The following is a 20,852-nucleotide window of genomic DNA, read 5'->3' as shown; positions in this document are numbered from 1 at the left end:
GGTGTATGCCACCACCACCATCACCACCACCACCACCACCACCACTACCGCCACCGGGCTTTGGTTATATATATATATTTTTTTTCGAGACAGGGTTTCTCTGTGTAGCTTTGCGCCTTTCCTGGAACTCACTTGGTAGTCCAGGCTGGCCTTGAACTCACAGAGATCCGCCTGGCTCTGCCTCCCGAGTGCTGGGATTAAAGGCGTGCGCCACCACCGCCTGGCTGGTTATATTTTTTAATTAGCTTTCAAACTAGCATAGTGGGTTTCATAAGGTTTCTCCATACACTCTTAATTTGGTTAACATAGCCCTTATTCCTACATTTCCTTACCCTGTGCCCTCATCCCTGCTTAAACCTTTGGCTGCTGGTATCCATCCCCTACACACACATACACACACACACACACACACACACACACACACACACACACACACACACACATGCACATCCTTTTATGTCACATGTATTCTACAATCCACTCATTATATTTTCTATTGGGTTGCAAGATTTTAGGTTCCCAACAGTTTCATGCACCCTTCATCTTGGCTGACATTTCTTCTTCTCCCTCATTTCCTCATCCCCTTTCAAACCCTTGTATCATTGTGATAACCATTAATTCTAGAAAGACAGTGCTAAATCAAAAATAAGAATTATATACTCTACGACAAAATGCTGCCCATGGAAATGTTATTTGTATTTACATACTTTTCTTGTTCACCAGCGGCCAGTATGAAAATTTGTCATGTGAGTGGCTGCCACTTGGTAGTTACCTGCTGTGCACAAGGGCTTGTGCCAGTCATCCAGTGTGCCCTGTGTAGAGCCCCAGAGCTGTCTTACTGAACAAGTATTTTTTTTCCTGGAAACCTAGGTTGGGGTAACAGCTGCCAGCCCCAGAGTGTCAGGATCCTTAAGATTTGGACCCAGGAAGACTTCATTGTTCAGTCACAACATGTCAAGTCTCTACTATAGTAAAATCAGGAGTGCAAAAGTATTTTGAAATACTTGATTTTTATATTTTTTCTTGAGCCATATCTTCCAAACAAACTTAAAAGGCTACTGCAGTCACACCTCAGTTCCTGTTGTATATTTGTGCCACAAAAGCATTCACAGAGGGAAAAAAATTTTTTTTGCTTGGGGTTTACCTCAGCTCAGTTTCTTTCCAACAGCTTTGATAAGGTCAAACTTCTGTCAGTGTCCGTATATGTATGTGGAGACTTTTGCAGGGCAGAGAAACAAGATGTTTAGAGGAAACAGACCTATGTGCTTTCAGAAACTTTCCTTACTGCTCCTCTCTCTCTCTCTCACTCTCACTCTCACTCTGTGTGTGTGTGTGTGTGTGTGTGTGTGTGTGTGTGTGTGTGTGTGTGTGTGTGTGTTGAAAAGGGAATCAAGAATCAAGAGAGGAGAGAGGAAGGGGCGGAGGGATAAAGGAAGGGAATGAGGGAGGGAGGGAGAGAGACAGAGAGAGAGAGAGAGAGAGAGAGAGAGAGAGAGAGAGAGAGAGAGGAGAGCTGCCTTATAGCTGCTAGGACTGCGGACAGAAATAGCACAAACACTGTGAGCCGTGCGCGACTCATTTTATCCAAGACCACATTTTATCTACTTTCATTAATCAGTTGCTCAGAAAGAAGGAAATGACATCTGGTCCATTCTTCTTCTGCATCTTCATTATTGGAAAATACTGTGAGTATGCTCAGCATCTAATTTTCTGTGCCTCACTGTTTTGTGAAATAATTACAAGTACAAATGTTCATTCCTTACGTTTATGCTTTTAAGCTAAAATGCATGCTCTGATAAAATTGCAATCTTATTTTAAAATCATTTCTTTTGGTATATTTCTGATATTTGTACTGGAATATACTGCCATAATCAAAAGTTAAGCAAAACTAACATGTTGTATAAGCCTATGCTTAGTAACAGGCAACTTTTATAATTGATGAGCAGTATTTTAATATTTAAAAACAATCTATAAATTCTGTACAAGCAATATGTCCATTGAGTTATCCTAGGGAGTTCTCAATACTCATTCGTTTCTATGTGGTTGTAGCACATTGCCATCCTATGATATGCTCCCTGGGGTGTGCATCCACACAGAGATGTAGCCATGTAACTCCTCTGTCAGGTTTTGCACTATTCCTTGAAAGGGAAACAAAGGAAAGCATAAAACAATGAAAAACAAAGTCATTTTGCTTTTAATATAATGGCAATTTTCCTTTGTGTATGCAGCCATGGGTTTTGTTTTTAGTCTTGTTTATAATTCTAGGGAAAGGGCTGTTATGCATTATGTCTCATTGAATTGTCATGTCTGAGTTAAGAAAACACTTATGTTTGTTAGAACAATTAAATAATCCAAACCCAGTACAGAATGAAAGTTTCTGAGTCCCCCTAATACCATAGGGTTGTGGGGGTGTGAACATCCCCAAATTTAAAACACAAGCATGTTTATGTTCTTGTGGCTTTCAAAGTCTACAAAACTTTTGTTTACACTAAAACACTCTACTTAATTTCTCAGGGTAACCTTCCATCTTAAATCTCTTAATTCTGATAGGCATATACTATGCTTTGATGATTTTTTTTCTCCACAGTACAACTAATCTAAATAGTCAAAGGTTGAGATGGTTTCAAAACCAGAGAAATGACTAGGAATCCCTGAGAATATTCTGCTCCTATTTTTCTCTCTCTCAATCTGTAACTAAAGTAAAAAAAAAACTCAAACTTCACATCATCATCAAGACACTGACTCTTTCTAATTATAACCTAGTGCTTAAGGTATCAGGGCTACAAACACACACACACACACACACACACACACACACACACACACACACACACACAAGAGCTGTACACAAGCTTCGGACATTTGCAGCAAGAGCCCTTTGAAATTAACAATCAATTTTAGCATTTTCTATTCTATTTCAATGAAATGCATAGACTGAGAGATCCAAAGGAATTCTTCTAAAACAGGTATTCTATTATGAAGAATTTCAGGTGTATAAAAGGTGTTCAGAGCAGTTTAAGAAGGAATTTTGGAGGATGTGGTACTAAAGATATTCCAGGCTATAAAAATGTTCCATGTTAACATTCTCTTGTTAATAAATTATTTTCATGAGCAAAATATTGAAACTGATAAAGATGATGACAATATCATCTTTTATATTTCAGTTCTATTAAGGTTTAAAAAACAAACAAAAAATCACGTAAGTAGTTGCATAGTTGCAAGCTCTAAATTCTAAATATTCCATGTTTTCCACTGGGGATGGGGCAACATGGTGACACAGAGATGAGGAGCAGGATTCCAGGCTACCTGTGCAATCTAGGTGACTGGGAGGACCTTTGCAGAGACCCTAAAATAGTAACCCATAATAAACTCAGTCCGCCTTGATTGTAGCCCATCCCTCAAATCCACCCAAGTGGGGACTTTCTTTGCACACAGCAAAGGACATCAGCGAAGGTCATCAACAGCAGCATTTAAGGGCAGGCTCCTAACCCTCTACTGCTGCCCTGAGCTGTGGGTTGTTTACTCCATGTGCTGGGTTTGCTTCCTTTGGCTTGGCTTATTGTTGTGTTGTGTGGTGTGGTGTTGTGTTGTGTTGATCCAGTCCTCTGGTACTTTGGAAAGGTAATGTGATATCATGGAAGACACCATCCTAACATGTTCAGCTGCATCGGTTCTACTATTGCTTCTACCATAGTATTGGTTCTACTATTCTCAGCAATTAATTTACCATCTTTGAACCTTAGTTTGTAAAATGCCAATCAAATATGTTACCTTATCTACTTCTCAGGGTCCTTGTATTCAGTCTCTGCTAGAAAAAAAAAATCAAATCTTCACAATAATGATTATGTAGAAACAATTCAGCAAGACCCAAGGACATGCTAGCCATGTCACAGGGCTAGCACTAATAATGCCAAGATTTTAGTGATTATTGTTGATGTTCTTTCCTCTGGACAATGATCATCCTCAGCAGGGGTGGCACAGATAATTGGGCCTTGAAAACAGCAAAACTTCCTATAGACGGAAAGAGCTATTGGCCATGTTTTAACCAAAAAACCTAACTGAATGCCAGATACTTCAATAAGCAATAGGACGAAATGCCGTTACAGCCTCAGCCTTGCTCTGAAGGGACAGAGTGGAGATGGCAGCACATTAGCCCAGAGCTGCTGCTGAGTGACACACACAGACGCCAAGCTGGGCTCAGAAAAGCCAGCCTTTTGTCCTTCAGTCCCCTAGCCATGGCCAGTGAATCGTAATAAACCAAAGTTAATCTGTAGTTTGATACTAGTTTAGTTATGTGAGATTTTGCCGTCAGAGGAAGCTGAGCAAAGGGCACGTGGGACCACACCGTGACGTTTTTTAAGTTCTTGTGAGTCTACAGTTATTTCAAAACTACAAATTTAAAAAAAAAATCCTCAGAATGTGTTTTATCATAAATCCTTATGAGAGATATTTTACAATAATAAACAATATCATCAAGCAAAATAGTCGTTTTGCATGACACTTTAGGTAGGCAGAAGACAGGTAAGATAGGAGAAAGTAGAGGGGCTTTGAAGCAAGCTATCCTAGACCTTACTTTGTAGACCAGGCTGGCCTTGAACTCAGAGACCCACCTGCTTCTGGCTCCTGAGTGCTAGGCTTAGAAGCATGTGCCACCACCACCAGACCACTTTAGAATTTCTAAAGGACTGGCCCAGATGTTGAGGGCTCAGTTACAGCACCCCAGGGAGACTTATGGGACTGTCTGGTCTCTGCCCTGGAGCCCACACCAGTGTAACTTCTTAGCAACTCTCTAAGAAGAGAAGAAACAGAACGTTAGACATCCCACAAAAGCCCATAAGTTTGACAAAGACATTAAAAAAGACCCACACCAACAGACTTATCCATGTCCAAATGTGGGAGAATAAATTTACCAATGCACAGACTATGGGATAGCTAGTGTTTCAAGTCAACTTTGTGAAGGTTGCTACAATTTCGTGCTGTTCCTACTCTGAATTGAGGCTCACATTTTTAAGTTCCAAGTAGGTAAAGATAAATCTGTGTAAATACTTTACCACCTGAATAAAAGGGAGGAAATTGTGTTTGTGAAGCAAATAGGCATTCAAGCATCATTTCACACATCAGAACAAGCTTGTCCAACAAAAGTGCCTGGAGGTAGGTAGTTTAGTTAGGTTTGATCTTTTTCATTAAAAAAGAAAAGATGTTAGGATTGAAATAACTTAATTTCAAGCTTTATGGTGTAATATTGTAATTTATGATGTAATATTGGGTGATAATTTTTATCATTTCCATTTCTGTGAGCTTTCCATGAACCAGGAACCATGTTAAATGTCCACAAACATCTCCTATTCCCCCATGACTTATGAGATGTTCCGACCTTAAAGTAGAAAACAGAGAAAGAGGAATGCTCTGTAGTACATCCCTGGCCCTACTTTCTAAAAAGTGTTGCAAATGAGATTTGAATCCAAGTCTGTCTCCTTAGTAACACTCTGCCAGTAAAATGTGACTTGGTCCTAATACTTCTAAAATTATAGTATCTTAGAATTAAAAGGTACTTTGCAGACACCCTGATCTATCTCACTTGAGTTCATACAAATGACGTAGTGCCCACTTCAGAATCTGAGTAACCCAAGGTCTCAAAACCAGAAATCCAGGTTCTCTACCACATAGGATGATGCCAGGCAGTGGAACACATTCACCCTCAGTGTCATGCATCTCTTCTTATGGACTGGTGAGGCTCTATGTACCAATTAATCCATACCAACATCCAGTGGATTAGGATACAGATGCTCTAACAACTTGTGGTATAGAAAACACTTTTGTTTCCAACCATATAGCAAATGCCAATAAATACCAGCTTAGTTCCTGTGTCAGCTCCCTTCTCCCTCCTCCCTCGCTAGCTCCACAGCCCCAGGAGCTCCATCTCTTACCTGATGTAGAGAGATCCAAAGCTACCTCTTACTGTTCAGTTCTACAGATCCAGACACTCCCCTGATCAGAACACCTAGAATCTACCCTTGACTTGAGGAATCCTTTCCTTCTTTGCTCAAAAGCAACAGCAAGTTATGAAGACTTCAGATTTAGGTTTTGATCTCCAACCTCATAAACAATAATTTTTTAAAAAAGTAACAAAAAGAGGACAATAAGAGTTAACTCTCCTATAATTTGTATTAGGAAATGGTATTTTCTTGTTAAATCATTGTTATGTATTGGTTTCTTTGTTTCATGCATTTCACTTTATAATTGTTTCAATATTTACCTGATTTAATTGAGGTCTCTCATGTCTTCACTCTTTCTATTATAATGAATATATCTTTTGGAAACAATCAAAAACTTTCTGAGAGTTCATCATCGAGAAGAAGGCTCACTCTCAGCTCTTTCACTGACTGCTCTGGACCACATGGCACCCCTGCGTCACGTGGTGGCGTCTTTCCTTTCTACTTGTTTCTCCATGTGGTTCTTCCAGGACTCCCCAAATCCTGCCTCAGGAACTAGAGCATACATTGAGTGTAGACTCTGGCCTCGGTCTCTTCCCAAAGTCAGCTCCAGGCCCACCTTTAGTCAAGGTGCCCAGTGAAAACCAAATGTCACCCTCATGATTAGCTACAAAAAGGGACAGCAGAGGTTCTGGCACATTCTTCAATGGTGAGATTTGCTATTTTTAAAAGGTAATTGACATTTTAAGTAATTTGATGTTTTTGTTAGAGGACCCATAGGTCCTTGAGCTGAGAGGTCACAGAGTTATGGGTGATTTTGATGATTATAACATCTAGTTACATGGAAGTTTCCTAAGCATCTTTTCCCTTGGCTTTCGTCTAATCCACTTATGGAAAGATAACATGAAGTTTCTTTTTTGTTTCTGCTGCCTGGAGCCTAAACCTCAAGTGAATTGCTATTACCTTAGGCAACTTCATAAGTATTTTTAAAAGACATTTCAGCTTTCTGCGAGTGAAGCTCCTTTGAGTTGGAAGGAAACCTAACGTTTCAGAGAATGACACCCACATCTGTGCAGCGGGAAGATGTTAAGGCTCTTCCTTTTCTCTTCAATATCTTGGGTCCCTTCTAAACATGGCTCTACAGTTGCATACATAGGTCCTAAAGGACAGGAAATAACAGAAGGGCAAAATATCGTCTGAAAATAGAAATAACCTAGACTGAAGTTCTTGAACTTATTATCCACCAAAATCCTAGTCTCCGATGTTACGACTTGGCCAATATGCTCCCCTGGTGTGGTCCACCTCTCTTGCTCCTGCCTGGTAAATAAACACTCAGATCTTTCTCACAACCCATCAGAAAGGCTCTGATCCCAGGTCCCCAGTGCTCCGTTTGCAGCCCGGCCCTTGGTTGGAAATGGCATCTCTGTTCTCCAATTCCCCAAGAGATCAAGCCATTTTTTAATTATTTTCCCTGATTTCACTGGTACTGAACACCTGTGCATCTTACCTCCCCCAGGCCCTTCCTCCCCACAGAAAGAGTGCCACCTCCCTGCCTTCCCACTTGTTCCGGTGCCACACAGTTAGGACAACAGAGACACTGCTGAGCCACAGCATCACCCTAAACCTACTCTGCTCCCTTCCTCACCCCATTTCCAGAGATGAGATCATGTGTTCTCTTTTACATGGAGAGTAGAAGGTGCAGGTGGGAGCATGCAGTGAGTCCTCATTGTTGTGGAAAGCCACCTCAGGCTTTAACAAGTCATGGCTTTGCTGCCATGTTGATCCCACATCGGTAGTCAACGATCCATTCTGACACACCTGGTCTCTTATTCATCCTACGGGCTGACTGTCATTGCATTTGGGATTCAGGCATTGGAATAAAACGAGCAGGTACAACCCTGGCCCGTTATCTCTGGCCTCTTCGTAGCCTCCTTCGGTTTGCTCATGCTGTGTGCTGTTTCGCCTCTGCTCTCCCCTACGTGGAAGCAGCTGGCTGTCAAGTGTACCTGTACCTTTCCTTTCCCACCTCCCAGCAGTCCAGACATGGGTGCTGAGAGGATCAGACGTGCCCTCTTGTTCCCGTCGTGTTAGTTTCTCCTTTCTATCTTAACTTGTCACTGTTTTCCTTCATCTCACCGTGGCTCCTAACAAAGTACCCACAATTCTACTTTCTTGATGCCAAATCCTATTCACCTCATCTCCCTAGTACTTCCTCCTCGTGAATGCAAACTTCCGCAGAAGAGTTGTATGTCGCACCTTACAACAACAACAACACACACACACAGAGAGACACACACAAACACACACACACAAATACACACACAGACACACACAAATACACACACAAACACACACACAGACACACACACTAACAGACACACACAAACACACACACAGACACACACACTAACACATACACAGACACACACACAAATACACACACACACACACACACACACACACACACACACACACACACACACAGAGACTGTTTTTGCAGTTATCTGGATTCATAGGCACTGGAGCTGATGTTTTCAGTTGTTGAATAAATTGGTTCCAACATCTTTCTCAGACATAAGGAAATGATTATCCTTCAGTTTTCTTTAGCTACATCCATTTAAACAGAGAAACATGACTTCATAGGTTTGAAATTAAAATGTTATGGAAGAAAAATGAATGTGAACTTACAGACCTTAATAAAAATGTACATATCTTGATCTACTGAGATAGATCAAATAAGCTGTCCTATAATGATTTCCTGGGCATTTTTATCCAGGCCACATTTCTAATCTGTTAATGAAAGTGGCTGATCAAGTTCTTGGTACATTAGGCACCACCTTCAGGGACCGAGCACAAGTGTCTGTCCCCACGCCCCTCACACCTCCTGGTCCTTGTCTTTCTTCGACAGCCTCTTCCCAGTCATTGCTGCTGTTATTAGTTGTGGCTTCTTCATTGTGGATGCCTTAATACGTTTTCCCAAGGTGGGCTGGAAGTGCTTGCTGCAGGTTGAATGGCCCAGAAGATTGGCCATTTTTACTTCCCAGTTGTAGCTAATTTGTTGGAAATTGCAAGCGGCCTCCTGGTTTATAAATGTTTCTACTTCCTCACACATTTCAAACTTAAAAAGACAGCACTATCAGACATGCTTTCTGTCAGCTTCTCCTCACCTCTCCCAAACATCCTCTTTGTATTAAGACCCAGAGGGGAGAGAAAGGAGGAAAAAAAGACCCAGAGAAGTGGCCAGTTAGCTCAGTTAAATTTAGATTTTTATTTCTGCTCCTCTGACTGTAGCCTTTACTCTGACCTTGTAAGATAACAGCACAATTTAAGTCATTAGAGAAGAGATTGATTTTATTTTTTGTGTGTTTAAACAACATTTTGGACAGCTGAATTCACCCCAGCCCTGACCAGAAGCAATGCAGTGGCATTTTTCTACCTAATCCACTTTAATGGAGAAAGACACATATGATATGTCTGAGTTGCTTTGGGGCAACTGCTTTCAAGTTTCTGTGTGAACATATGTAGCAGGTCCAAAATTATTCTCACTGTTCAGTAACTAGGAAGAGCTTCACACACACACACACACACACACACACACACACACATACACACACACACACACACACACACACACACACACACACACACACACACGACCATCTCATTTTTCCCTTAAAGAGTTCATAGTCAATGATAGACAAATTCAAATAGACACAAACTCCATTTACTAAAGAGTGAGCAGAAATACCAAGGCCAAGCATACCATCAGTATTACATTCCCTCAACAATTTAGCTAGAAGACAATCACAATAAATGTCTGAAGAGATAAGGATGGATAAATTAATGGGTATAGTATTAATGAAGGAAACTGGAATTTAGCAAGAATGTAAATTATGGGGAGAAGGAAAAATGATGAATGGTTGTATTAAGTAAAAGTAAATGATATTTTGAGTGGTTTGTAAGCACAGAGAAAGCTCTGAGGTATAAAAGAAGGCTTCATGGCAGCTCAGGACCTAGAGCCAGGACAGGCATTAAAGCAAAGAATACATGCTGGAGGTGATGTTGGTGCAACTGTTATTCCATGTCCTGTTCCAGAATGGTTTGTCATTGCCTCTGGGATGGGTTACAGAGTGTTCGCATTATAGTAGCTACACAGTTCTGTTCTAAACAGCTATGAAAAAATAAATCACAATGATATGTATCATAAAATCAGAGAAGATCTGATAGTAGGGGCTATAACCATAAAGTCATAGTTCTTTGAAATACAATTGTAGTGAAAATCTAAGTGAAAGATGAACTCAAGCCTTTTCAATTCATAACATCAGAGTTTTAGCTATGTCCCAGCAGTGACCAGTGGACACCAGTGAGTGTACATGTTAACTGTCATTCCACGAGATTATACAAGGAAATCCAAAGCTTCAAAGCTTCACAGTGGTTGACATTTATTCACTTCAGCAAAGAAGCATCCCTCCTGGGAAACAAAATGTGTTTGACTTATTTAAATCAAACGCAAATATCTTGACTCAAAGCCCTACATCATTTCAGATGCCATTTCTCCACATTTTTCTGTTTTGTCGCTGTCTTAGTTACCTTTCTGCTGCTGTGAAGAGATACTATGACCAAGGCTTACAGCTCCAGAGCATCATGGCAGGGAGCATGGCAGCAGGCAGGCAAGCATGGCTGGTAATGGAGCAGTAGCTGAGATTTTCCATCTTTGTCCACAAGTGCAAGGCAGAGAGAGAGCTATCTAAGAACAGTATGGGCTTTTGAAACCTTAAAGCCCACCCTCCAACAAGGTCACATCTCCTACTTCTTCCCAAACAGCTCCACTAACTGGGAACCAAGCATTCTAATATATGAGCTTATGGGGACCATTCTCATTCAAACCACCACAGCTGACCAAACTGGCGCCCTTTGCTTTGCCTTTGTTTGCAGCTACCTACTCTGCACATGAATTTTGTTTCTCATCCTTCATCCTAGTTTCTGAGTCAAGGCCCTTCTGTGTTGCCGGGATTAAAACGCCTGGAAGAACTTGGGAGGAGGCATCACTTAATTGAACCACAGATTCAGGTGGTTCAGCCCACAGGTGCTCAGCTCCTCGTGCTGGGGCAGAACGCGAACGCTGTGGGGTGGGACCGTGTGTCAGGGTTGCTTCATTGCATCCTTTCAAACAGCAAGCCAAGACAAGAAGACTGGAGACCCAGTGTAAACTCCAGTCCTCCCGTGACACACTTCCTCCAGCCCTGCCTCCCAGTGTTTCCACAGCCTTCCCAAATAGTGCCAACACCTGAGGACCACACCCCAGAAACACAGACCTGGGAGGAGGACATGTCATATTCAAACCATAAAGAAAAGAGCATGTCCATTTGGTAATACGCTGTTTCCTTTTTCTTCTAACAACGTGATTCACATTATTATAAAATAAAATAGCCAAATACAGAAATGTTACTCTAAATATGGAAAATTCCTAATGACTGGTGTTATTTATTAACTTTATTATACAAAAATTTTTCCAAGGAAGTCCCTAAAGCAGTATGATGTGTAACCCATAATTAGAAGGAGCAAGGAATGATCTGAGATGGTGATCTCGTCTGCTTGGAAGCTGAGCTGCCTGATTAGTCATGGTGGGGTGTATTCTCCTTTAACATTTATGCTGGGGGAAAGCGTGGCAAGTTTTTCAAATGAGTTTTAATATGCTTTAGTCTGTGCACTTAAATACACAAAGGGGGCTAGATCAAAGTCACTGCGCTTTGGTCACTGGTATGAATCATTGACCTTACTTAGTAAGGCTGTAGTACAGTCAGTTACCTCGTTGAAGTTCTAGTTAAGTGACCAACACGAGTAACGTTTACTTAAACCATAGAGGGTAGTGTAGCCTTGTCTCTCCAAATGCAAGACACAGCTTCAGAGAGATTTGTGAACTTGCCTAGGTCACCGGCTCACAATTACTCAGAGTTAAACTTGGGTTTATCTAATTCCCAAGTCAAGCGTTTCTGCTCGGTATGCCAACACCAAAACCAGGTTACACAGTTATGTGCACGGCCTGTCATTTATGGGGCAGTTATTCCTGTTCCCATATACAGATGAGCAAACTGCTCCAGTAAGCTGCCGTCAGTTTAGATCTACCAGGTATTACTTCCCCAGAAGGAGGAAGACACCACACAAACAGCAGTGGTATGGCATATTTGAAGGTCGAGGGACAGGGAGGGGCATGACAGATGTAGAAGATGACAATACGTTCAGTGGCTTATGAAAGGCTGAAGCAAATGCTGGAAGGAAGCTGGAGAGGATTGTGACAACCAGATCATGAAGACCTTTGATTGCCACACGCCACAACTTAGACTGCAGGAAATAAAGAATCGGAACAGAGGTTTTTCACAAAATGATGTAAGGAAATGTATGCCTAAGGAAGTAGCTCCTGCGCCTTAAAAGAAAATGGACTAGAATGGGAGACACTGAAGGAATCCTTGAAAGAGTCAAGGCCTGTTGCAGTGAGTCATCAGAAAAGGAGAGGCCATAATCAACCAATTCAGTTGCTGGCTTTCAAGTTTTTAAAGAACGTCTCTATATTTTTAGTGTATTTTCTCCCTGATACACGTATATAAAACACACAGAATCCATGTGGAGCACATTACATAGTCTCTTTTAACTGAAGATGGATTCCTTTCTCATACAATATATCCTGATTATAGTTTGCCATCCCTCTATTCCTCTCAGTTCCTCTCCACTCTGGATCCACTCCCTTTCTGTCTCTCATTAGAAAAGAACAGGCATCTAACAACCAAACATGACAGAATAAAACACAATAAGATGAAGCAAAATAGCCTTGAATACCCTGACTGGCACTGTGTGCATGCAGGGGTGGTGTGTGTGGAATGCATGCATGGTAGAGGAAGCATGCTTTCATGCACTGTGTGCATGCAGGGTTGGGGTGTGTGGAATGCATACATGGTAGAGGAAGCATGCATTCATGCACATGTACAGAGAGTAGAGATATCCCCAGGTATCCAGCTTTATCACTCTCCACCTTACTCCCGTGCGAAGAAAGCCATTTTAGCTAGGGTAACTGACTAGCAAGCCTCTAGATCCTCTTAACTCAACCCTTCCCACGGGACTGGAATTACAAGTGGGCATAGGCACACACAGTGTTTTTACATGGATGCTGAGGATCCGCACTCAGGTCCTCATGCTGAGAACAGGAAGCACTCTTACACACTGAGCCACTTCCCAGCCCAGGGCTGGCTTGTTGCCCTCACACTCCACAAGCATCCTGTGGTGTATCTGTCTATTCTCTCATCAGACTTGGGGTCTACCTTGGACTGTGTTTAGCACAGTTCCTATTTCTCGTGTGTTATTTTCTAACTCACTATCTTCTTTAACTACAAAAAAAGCTTTTGAGTCTAGTTTGAAAATAAGGCAAGAGAGAAAACATTGTCAGCAATGACACTTCAATAATAGACCCAAAATAAAGGGGCACAATGGTGCTACACAATCGTCTGAGTAAAAGGGCATGCAGGTACGGTGTGTACTCTTTAATCAATGAACAACTCTACAGCCTGGAGCTGTTATTAAAGTTTCTGTGAACAAATGCAGTTTTCCTTAACTGCGACGTCACAACAGTAGAATGCATCATATATGCAAATAACTTCAAATACTTTATAGGACCAAAGCATGACATCTGTAAGAAAACAGCTTTTACTATACTTTACGATGAACATTTTGAGCAATGGCACTACTTAGCGTAACTTGTGCACAGGTATATGCTCAACTGGTTTTTTCCTTTTGTGTGTGTGTGTGTAGGGGGTGCTGTTGGGGGGTATGGATTTTTCCTTTATAGGAGAAAAATTCTGTAAGAGCAGCATGCAATGGGCTGAAAGCTGAAGCTGCGCTCTTCAATCTGTACCAAGAATACCCTCTCTCCCTCAGCACATTTTTTAATTTCCATAAAAACTGCAGAACTTTAGTCATGCTAACTAATTAGTTTGGAAAAAAATCTTTAAAGTAGGAAAGAATGCATCCTATCGTTCTTGCAAACAATAATGTGGCCAGAAGATATCTGAAAACAGGCTCTTTGTGAATACTATATGCGTTATATAACAGTGCTTATAGCTTCCATGTGAATAGACAAAAATACAGATTCATTAGAAAAAGTCTAAGTGCTTCAATATATTTATTAAGATTAGGGACTCACCTTCAGCTGAACTAAGCCATGCTTTCCTGCTGGGTAAATTACTTGCTGGTATAAATTAAATGCACACTTGGAAATTGTGTGCATGATCTCAAAATGACACTTGCCAGGAAATCAAATATATTCTGGAGTTTCAAAATTAGTGAGCTAACTAAAGTTCACACTGGCAGGCTAGAGGACTTTCTCAAATGTGGAGTACACCTTTTACCATTTCTTAGAAATAGTGAACACTGTCGTAGCCACTTTTCTTTTTCTGGGTGAAGATGCCATGACCTTCCAGGGGATTAGAGTCCGCGATGGTGGAGTGGACACAGCAGGTGGCAGGCAGATGGAGCAGCAGTGGAGAGCTCTCATCTCCTCTCAGTCCAACAGGAGCAGAGAGAGCTCACTGGAAATGGCCAGAGCCCTCTGAAACCTCGAAGCCCACTCTCTTAGTGACTTGTCTATTGCTGTGAGACACTGGGACCAAGGCAACTTACAGAAGAAAGAGTTTATTGGGATTTACAGTTTCAGAGGATGAGTCCATGACCATCATTACCATGAACATGGCAGAGGGTGAGCAGGTATGGTGCTGGAGCACCAGCTGAGAGCTTACATCCTTATCCACAAGCTGAGGCGGAGAGACAGGGAGAGAAGGGCTAAAGGGAGAGGGGGAGGGAGAGTGCACACAATCTAACTGGGACCGATGTGGGTTTTGAAACCTAAAGGCCCACATCTAATGACATACCTCCTCTAACCAGGCCACACCTCCTAATCCTTCCCAAACAGTTCCACCAACTGGGGTCTAACTATTCAAATACATGACCCTATGGGGTCCATTGTCTTTTAAACCACCATGTCCACCCATAGTAACACATTTTCTCCAGCAAGGCCACACTTCTGAATCTTCCCCAAACAGCCACCAACTAGTGATCAAGTATTCAAATGTCTGATACTTGAAGTGGTGGTGGGGGCAGATGGGGGTTTGGGGGAGGGGGGACATCGCAAAATCACCACAAGTACTACTTCAATTATAGGAAGCTAGATAATTTAGGAAAGCTGATTCCTATTCACTTGATTAATACAATGTATTCTAAGATCTAAAGAGCAATCACTCTGTGATTTTTAGCCACCATTTGGCGACATCTACAGACGTGATGAGTCAGTGTTAGCCCCACAGCTGGCTTTACTGAAGAGCTAGTCACAATTTAAAATATTCCATTTTTAATCTCTTCCTTCCCTTACTTCCCCTTTATCTTTCCTTCACCTCCTTCCAAAAAGAACAAAAAAAGTAAGTTTCCTTAGTCTAATTGTTCACAGACAGAATCTGTGGGCCCTAAAGTGTCCAAGAGGCTGATGAGGGGCAATACACTATGAAGAAACTAGAAACGAGGACTCCCTGGCTGACTGCACCATAACAAAACTCAGGGGTGTTTATAGAAATTGAGTCAACTGGTGGAGGCTGGAGAAAAGGCCCACTTTCCATGCATATTAAAGAGACCTTCACAGAACTGCAATTTTTGAGTTCTGTCCTAAATGCTGGAAGTACAGAACTAATAATTGTTCATATTCCCTTTCTCCAACTCTGTGTGTTTCCCACAGTATACCTAGCACCAATAAAGTCATTAAAAAAAATCACTGGAAGACAACACCAAAAGACCCTTCACCTCTAGGAATTGACATTCTGGAAGTGATACTTCACAGAAGGTAAACTAACTGTCTCAGTTCCATTTCCTGTCGCTGTGATAAGATATCCTGACAAAACCAACTCACAGGAGAAAGGACTTGTTTGACTCAAAATTCCAGATTACAACTGGAATCAAGACAGCAGGAAACAACAGTCACATTACAAACACAGCCAAAAGCAGACCATGAATTAATGAATTCATGCTTATACTCAGATCTCCTTCTCCTTTTCATTCAGTCCAGGGCCAAGTCCATGAAATAGTGCTGCACACATTCAGGCTGTGCCTTCCCACTTAACCCAGTGTAACGATAGTGATTAAATTCATTAAAGGCGCCGGGCGGTGGTGGCGCACGCCTTTAATCCCAGCACTCGGGAGGCAGAGGCAGGCGGATCTCTGTGAGTTCGAGGCCAGCCTGGTCTACGGCGCGAGATCCAGGAAAGGCGCAAAGCTACACAGAGAAACCCTGTCTCGAAAAACCAAAAAAAAAAAAAAAAATTTCATTAAAGGCAGTGAATCTGAGTGGGAGGGCAGGGCAAAGGAGCATTTGAGAGAGGAAAAGGTAGGATGGAGATGGTGTAAATACAGAAATTCTCAAAAGAATTAAATTGTTAATAAAGAAAATTCCTCACATGCATGGCCATGAGTCAACCTAGTCCAGAGAATTCCTCACTGAGGCTCCCTTCCCAGTTTTATCTACATTGTATTAAGCCAAAACTCAAAACTAATCATCACACTAATAAATTTCTCCAATGGCAGTTATGTTCTGTAGAAAACAAACACACGGAATAGGATAGTAACTGGCAAGGAATGTGGGGAACTTTGGCTGGAATGTTCCTAAACAGTGTCTCCCATCCCAGTACTAACCAGGCCCAACCTGCTTAGCTCCAGATCAGGGCAATATTTTAGTAGACACAAACAGTCTTTCTAAGGGAGTGCTACTTATGAGAAGAACTCCTTGCCTTGTAGAGATCTGAATAACAATACTCCAAATATCCAGAAAGATAAACTGGCTCACTCGAAGGCCTGAAGGTAAGGCCAAGCTGAGAAGACAGATAGTGCTGAAAAGAAAAGAAAAAGAAGAAGAAAAGGAAAGGAAAGGGAAGGGAAGGGAAGGGAAGGGAAGGGAAAAGAAAAAGGAAAGGAAAGGAAAAGAAAAGAAAAAAGAAAGGAAAGGAAAGGAAAGAAAAGAAAAGAAAAGAAAAGAAAAGAAAAGAAAAGAAAAGAAAAGAAAAGAAAAGAAAAGAAAAGAAAAGGAAGCAAGCTGGGGAACAGTGGCGACCTGTTCATACATGATCTGAAGGTAAAGGTGAAGAGGTTGGATGTTATTCTAAGGACAGTAAGGGCCCAGAAGAATTTTGCAGTGAGGACACTTTTGTGTTGTCATTTTTTTAAAGAATCTTCTAGCTGCTGTATGATGACCAGGATGGAATGAGGCTGAGTGGAAACCAGAGGCCAAGTAGGGCATGGCTACTGTTGGGGTCAGTCAGCGTGGCTATCCACACTTGGGAGACAGCAGAGATGAGGAGTTGACACAGTTATGACAGTCGTAGATAAAGGTTCTCCAGCACTTGAAAACCAGGTGAACAGTGAGAAAGGGAATTGCTTAGCCCTAAATATAAGAGGATGCAAAATGACTCAGGAGGGTCCGAGGAAAGCCAAGCATTTTCAGTAAAAAAGGAGTATGTAGGGATGTAGATCATCTCTCCCTGATAACTCAGTTATAGAGGGATGGTGTCACATCTTACCTGCCACAAGTGCGTCTCTAGCCCACTTGCTATCTTGTGAGCTGGATACAGATGGGTATTCAGCAGCCAGTCACACAAAGCAAGGCCAGGGGCAATGATATAACAAAGTGTTACTTAAGAAGGAGGGAACTACTTAACCTGGTGACCTGAATTAGCAACCACCTCCTTCACAAGATAATTCTTTTAATTAACTTTATTTTTTATTTACTTTTTTGTTTATAAGTGCTTTGCCTGCATGTATGTGATGTATTATGTGCATGCCTGGTGTCTGTAAAGGCAAGAAGAGGTCATTGGATTCCCTGGAGCTGGAATTATGATTGATTCTGAGCCCACAATGCTGGAGTTACAGGCATAAGTTAGCACACCAAGCTCTATTTTATTTTATTTTATTTTTCTTTATTAAGAAATTTTCTACTCACTCCTCATGCTATCCACAGACCCCCCCTCCTCCCTCCTCCCTCCTCCCACCCCCAGCCCTCTTTCCCAAGCCATCCCTCATCCCCCAAACAGAGGTCTCCCATGGGGAGTCAGCAGAGCCCAGCACACTGAGCCTAGGCAGGTCCCCTCCCCACTGCACCAAGGCTGTGCAAGGTGTCAACCACAGGCACCAGGTTCCAGAAGCCTACCCATGCACCAGGGACAGATCCTGATCCCCCTGCCTGGGTGCCCCCAAACAGTTCGAGCCAAACAATGGTCTTCCATATCCAGAAGGCCTAGTCCAGTCCCATGGGGGCTCCACAGCCACCAGTCCCCAGTTCATGGACTTCCACTAGTGTGGCCAGTCATCTCTGCACATCCTCCCATCATAATCTCGACGTCCCTCGCCTGCAGTATCTCTCCTCTCTCTCATCAATTGGATTCCCAGAATTCAGCCTGGTGCCTGGCCATGGATCTCTGCATCTGCCTCCATCAGTCACTGGACAAAGGCTCTATGATGACAGCTAGGTTATTTGCTAGGCTGGTCACCAGAGTAGACTGGTCCAGGCACCTCTGGACCACTGCCAGCAGACCAAGGTGGGGTCAACCTTGTGGATTCCTGAGAGCACATCAAGCTTTTCATGTATGTGCTGGGAATCCAAACTTAACTGTCCATGTTCACATGCAAAATCTTCACCAAGCCATCTCCACAACCCACATCATCATTTCTAAAGTATGATCCTCTCTCATCTTGCTCTTTGCCTTGGCCTTGAGACAATTGATTACACTTACAGCTCCTTTGCCTTCCTCCAAAATAGAGTCTGATTGCCTTTGATGACCTCAAGATCGGTCGGAAATGCATTCTAGATGCAACACGGAGAAATACCAAGCAACAGTAACTTAAAGATTTTTTTCACACACTTGTAGGTACATCAAGTCAGCAGTTCAGCCAACCTTTCTACCCTACCATTCCACCACCCTTCATGTTTATAAAGTTTAAACCTCCAGCGTTCCACAGAGAAACTAGGGTCGTAAGCCATTGTCTCCATGGAAGCCAGTGTTCCACATGAACCATGAGTCGTTACAGGGTTGACATCTCCAACAGTTCTGCGGAAAAATAATAGGAAAAGGTCTGTTTTGATTCAGAATATTTTCTTGGACCTGGAGGGAAAATAGCTTTGGAATCCCTGAGCAAACAAATTAAAAGAAACTGACTTCTGTCTTATCTTTGCAATAAAGGCTTTCAGAGAGTGGACAGAGTGCCTAGAGGAAAATAATTATGGAAGTGTTAGAAAATAAAATTGGCCTTGATTTTTGAAGGGTAGGACTTCAGTGGGGAAAAAAAAAAAGATAGGCAAAGACATTCCATGCACCCTCAACGGGAATATGGGGACTCATAGAAGAATGATGTAAAGAATGCTTAACAAGAGTCCAGACTCTCGACCAGACAGATATGAGTCTAAATCCATTTTCCCACTGATGAGTTCTGTGGCCCCTGAGCAAGGTGCTTCTCTGTACCATGGCTTGTGCACTCATAAAATCAGGGTGTTGTTAACCCTGTGTAGTTGGATATTTTTCACTCTTTTGCTATTTTGATTCTTTTGGGGGGCCTGCCACCCAGCTCCCAAATAAATCACACATGGAGGCTTATTATTACTTATAAATGCCTGGCCTTAGCTTGGCTTGTTTCTAGCCAGCTTTTCTTAAATAATTACCCCATCTATCTTTTGTCTCTGGGCTTTTACCTTTCTCTACTTCTGTATTTCTTTCTTTCTTTCTTCTCTGTTGCTGGCTGTGTAGCTGGGTGGCTGGGTGGCTGGGTGGCTGGGTGGCTGGGTGGCTGGGTGGCTGGGTGGCTGGCCCCTTGAGTCCTCCTCCTTCCCTCACTTCTAGATCTCTCCTTCTATTCATCCTCTCCGCTTGCCAGTCCCTCCTATCCTTTCTCCTGCCTCACTGTTGACTGTTCAGCTCTTTATTAGACCATCAGGTGTTTTAGACAGGCACAGTAACACAGCTTCACAGAGTTAAACAAATTCAACAGGAAAGAAGGCAACACATCTTTGCATCATTAAAACATTTGTTCCACAGAATAAACAAATGTAACACATCTTAAAATAATATTCCACAACAACCCTGTTTGACAGAATTGTGACAGGGGTGAAGTATAGCAGGCATGTAGCATGCTCAACCTGCTTGCCTACCACAATAGCACAAAACGTGAAAAAAAAAATGCACCCAACCAGAGCAAAAAGTCAATGTAAAGAACTGGAAGCTTTTAATAGTAGGTTGTAGTCCTGATGGCTCATTCACAGCTCGTGGGAAAACATAACTTAAAAAGAAGATGAGTCTTGGGCTATAGAGATGACTGAACAGGTATAGGTGCTTACTCTGCAGCCTGGCAAACTGAGTCCAATCCCTAGAGCACATGTAAAGGTGAGAACCAATTCCACAAAGTTGTTCCCTGACCTCAGGACAAAAGCCATGCCATGTGTGTGCACACACATATCATGCACAGAAATAATAATAATAATGGCAATTTTAAAAATAAACTTACAAAGTAAAAGAAAGGAATATTATCATTTGTGACAACATGGGTGGTCCTGGAAGACATTTTGCTAAGTAAAAGAAGTCAGGGACAAGGAGACATTTGTCTGCATAATCTTACTGATGTACAGAAAGTACACATTCAAGTGAGCACAGGCAGAGAGCAGAATGGTAGTACCAGAGTAATGGAGCAGGGAAGATACGGGCCAAAAGGTGAATATTTCAATTAGGATGAATTTGTTCCAGCTCTCTTATAAAGCACAATCACTAAGGTTAGTAACAGTGTGTAATGTGTTTGGAATTCACCTAGCAGAGATTTTAAATGAAATATAAATAAATAAGTGCTTGAGATAACAAA

At 42.0% G+C, this 20,852-nt stretch overlaps 1 protein-coding gene across 4 annotated transcripts in view; it reads left to right on the top strand.

The window, feature by feature from the left end:
- Positions 1 to 1,480: 1,480 nt before the first annotated feature.
- Rxfp1 (relaxin family peptide receptor 1) overlaps positions 1,481 to 20,852 on the top strand; it is a 126,106-nt gene continuing 106,734 nt past the window's right edge. For 2 of the 4 annotated variants that reach the window (XM_052731357.1, XM_052731355.1), the window contains exon 1: positions 1,481 to 1,685. In XM_052731357.1, the coding sequence (XP_052587317.1) occupies positions 1,637 to 1,685 (49 nt within the window). In that variant the 5' untranslated portion in view covers positions 1,481 to 1,636. The remainder of the gene's footprint in view (positions 1,686 to 20,852) is intronic. The other 2 variants (XM_052731356.1, XM_052731354.1) reach the window with 1 other exon arrangement.

Source organism: Peromyscus californicus, unplaced genomic scaffold (genome assembly GCF_007827085.1).
Source record: "Peromyscus californicus insignis strain IS unplaced genomic scaffold, ASM782708v3 Scaffold_9__1_contigs__length_137607984, whole genome shotgun sequence".
NCBI lineage: Eukaryota > Metazoa > Chordata > Mammalia > Rodentia > Cricetidae > Peromyscus > Peromyscus californicus.
Note: the sequence above shows the minus strand (reverse complement) of the source record. Positions and strands in the feature narration are given on the sequence as shown.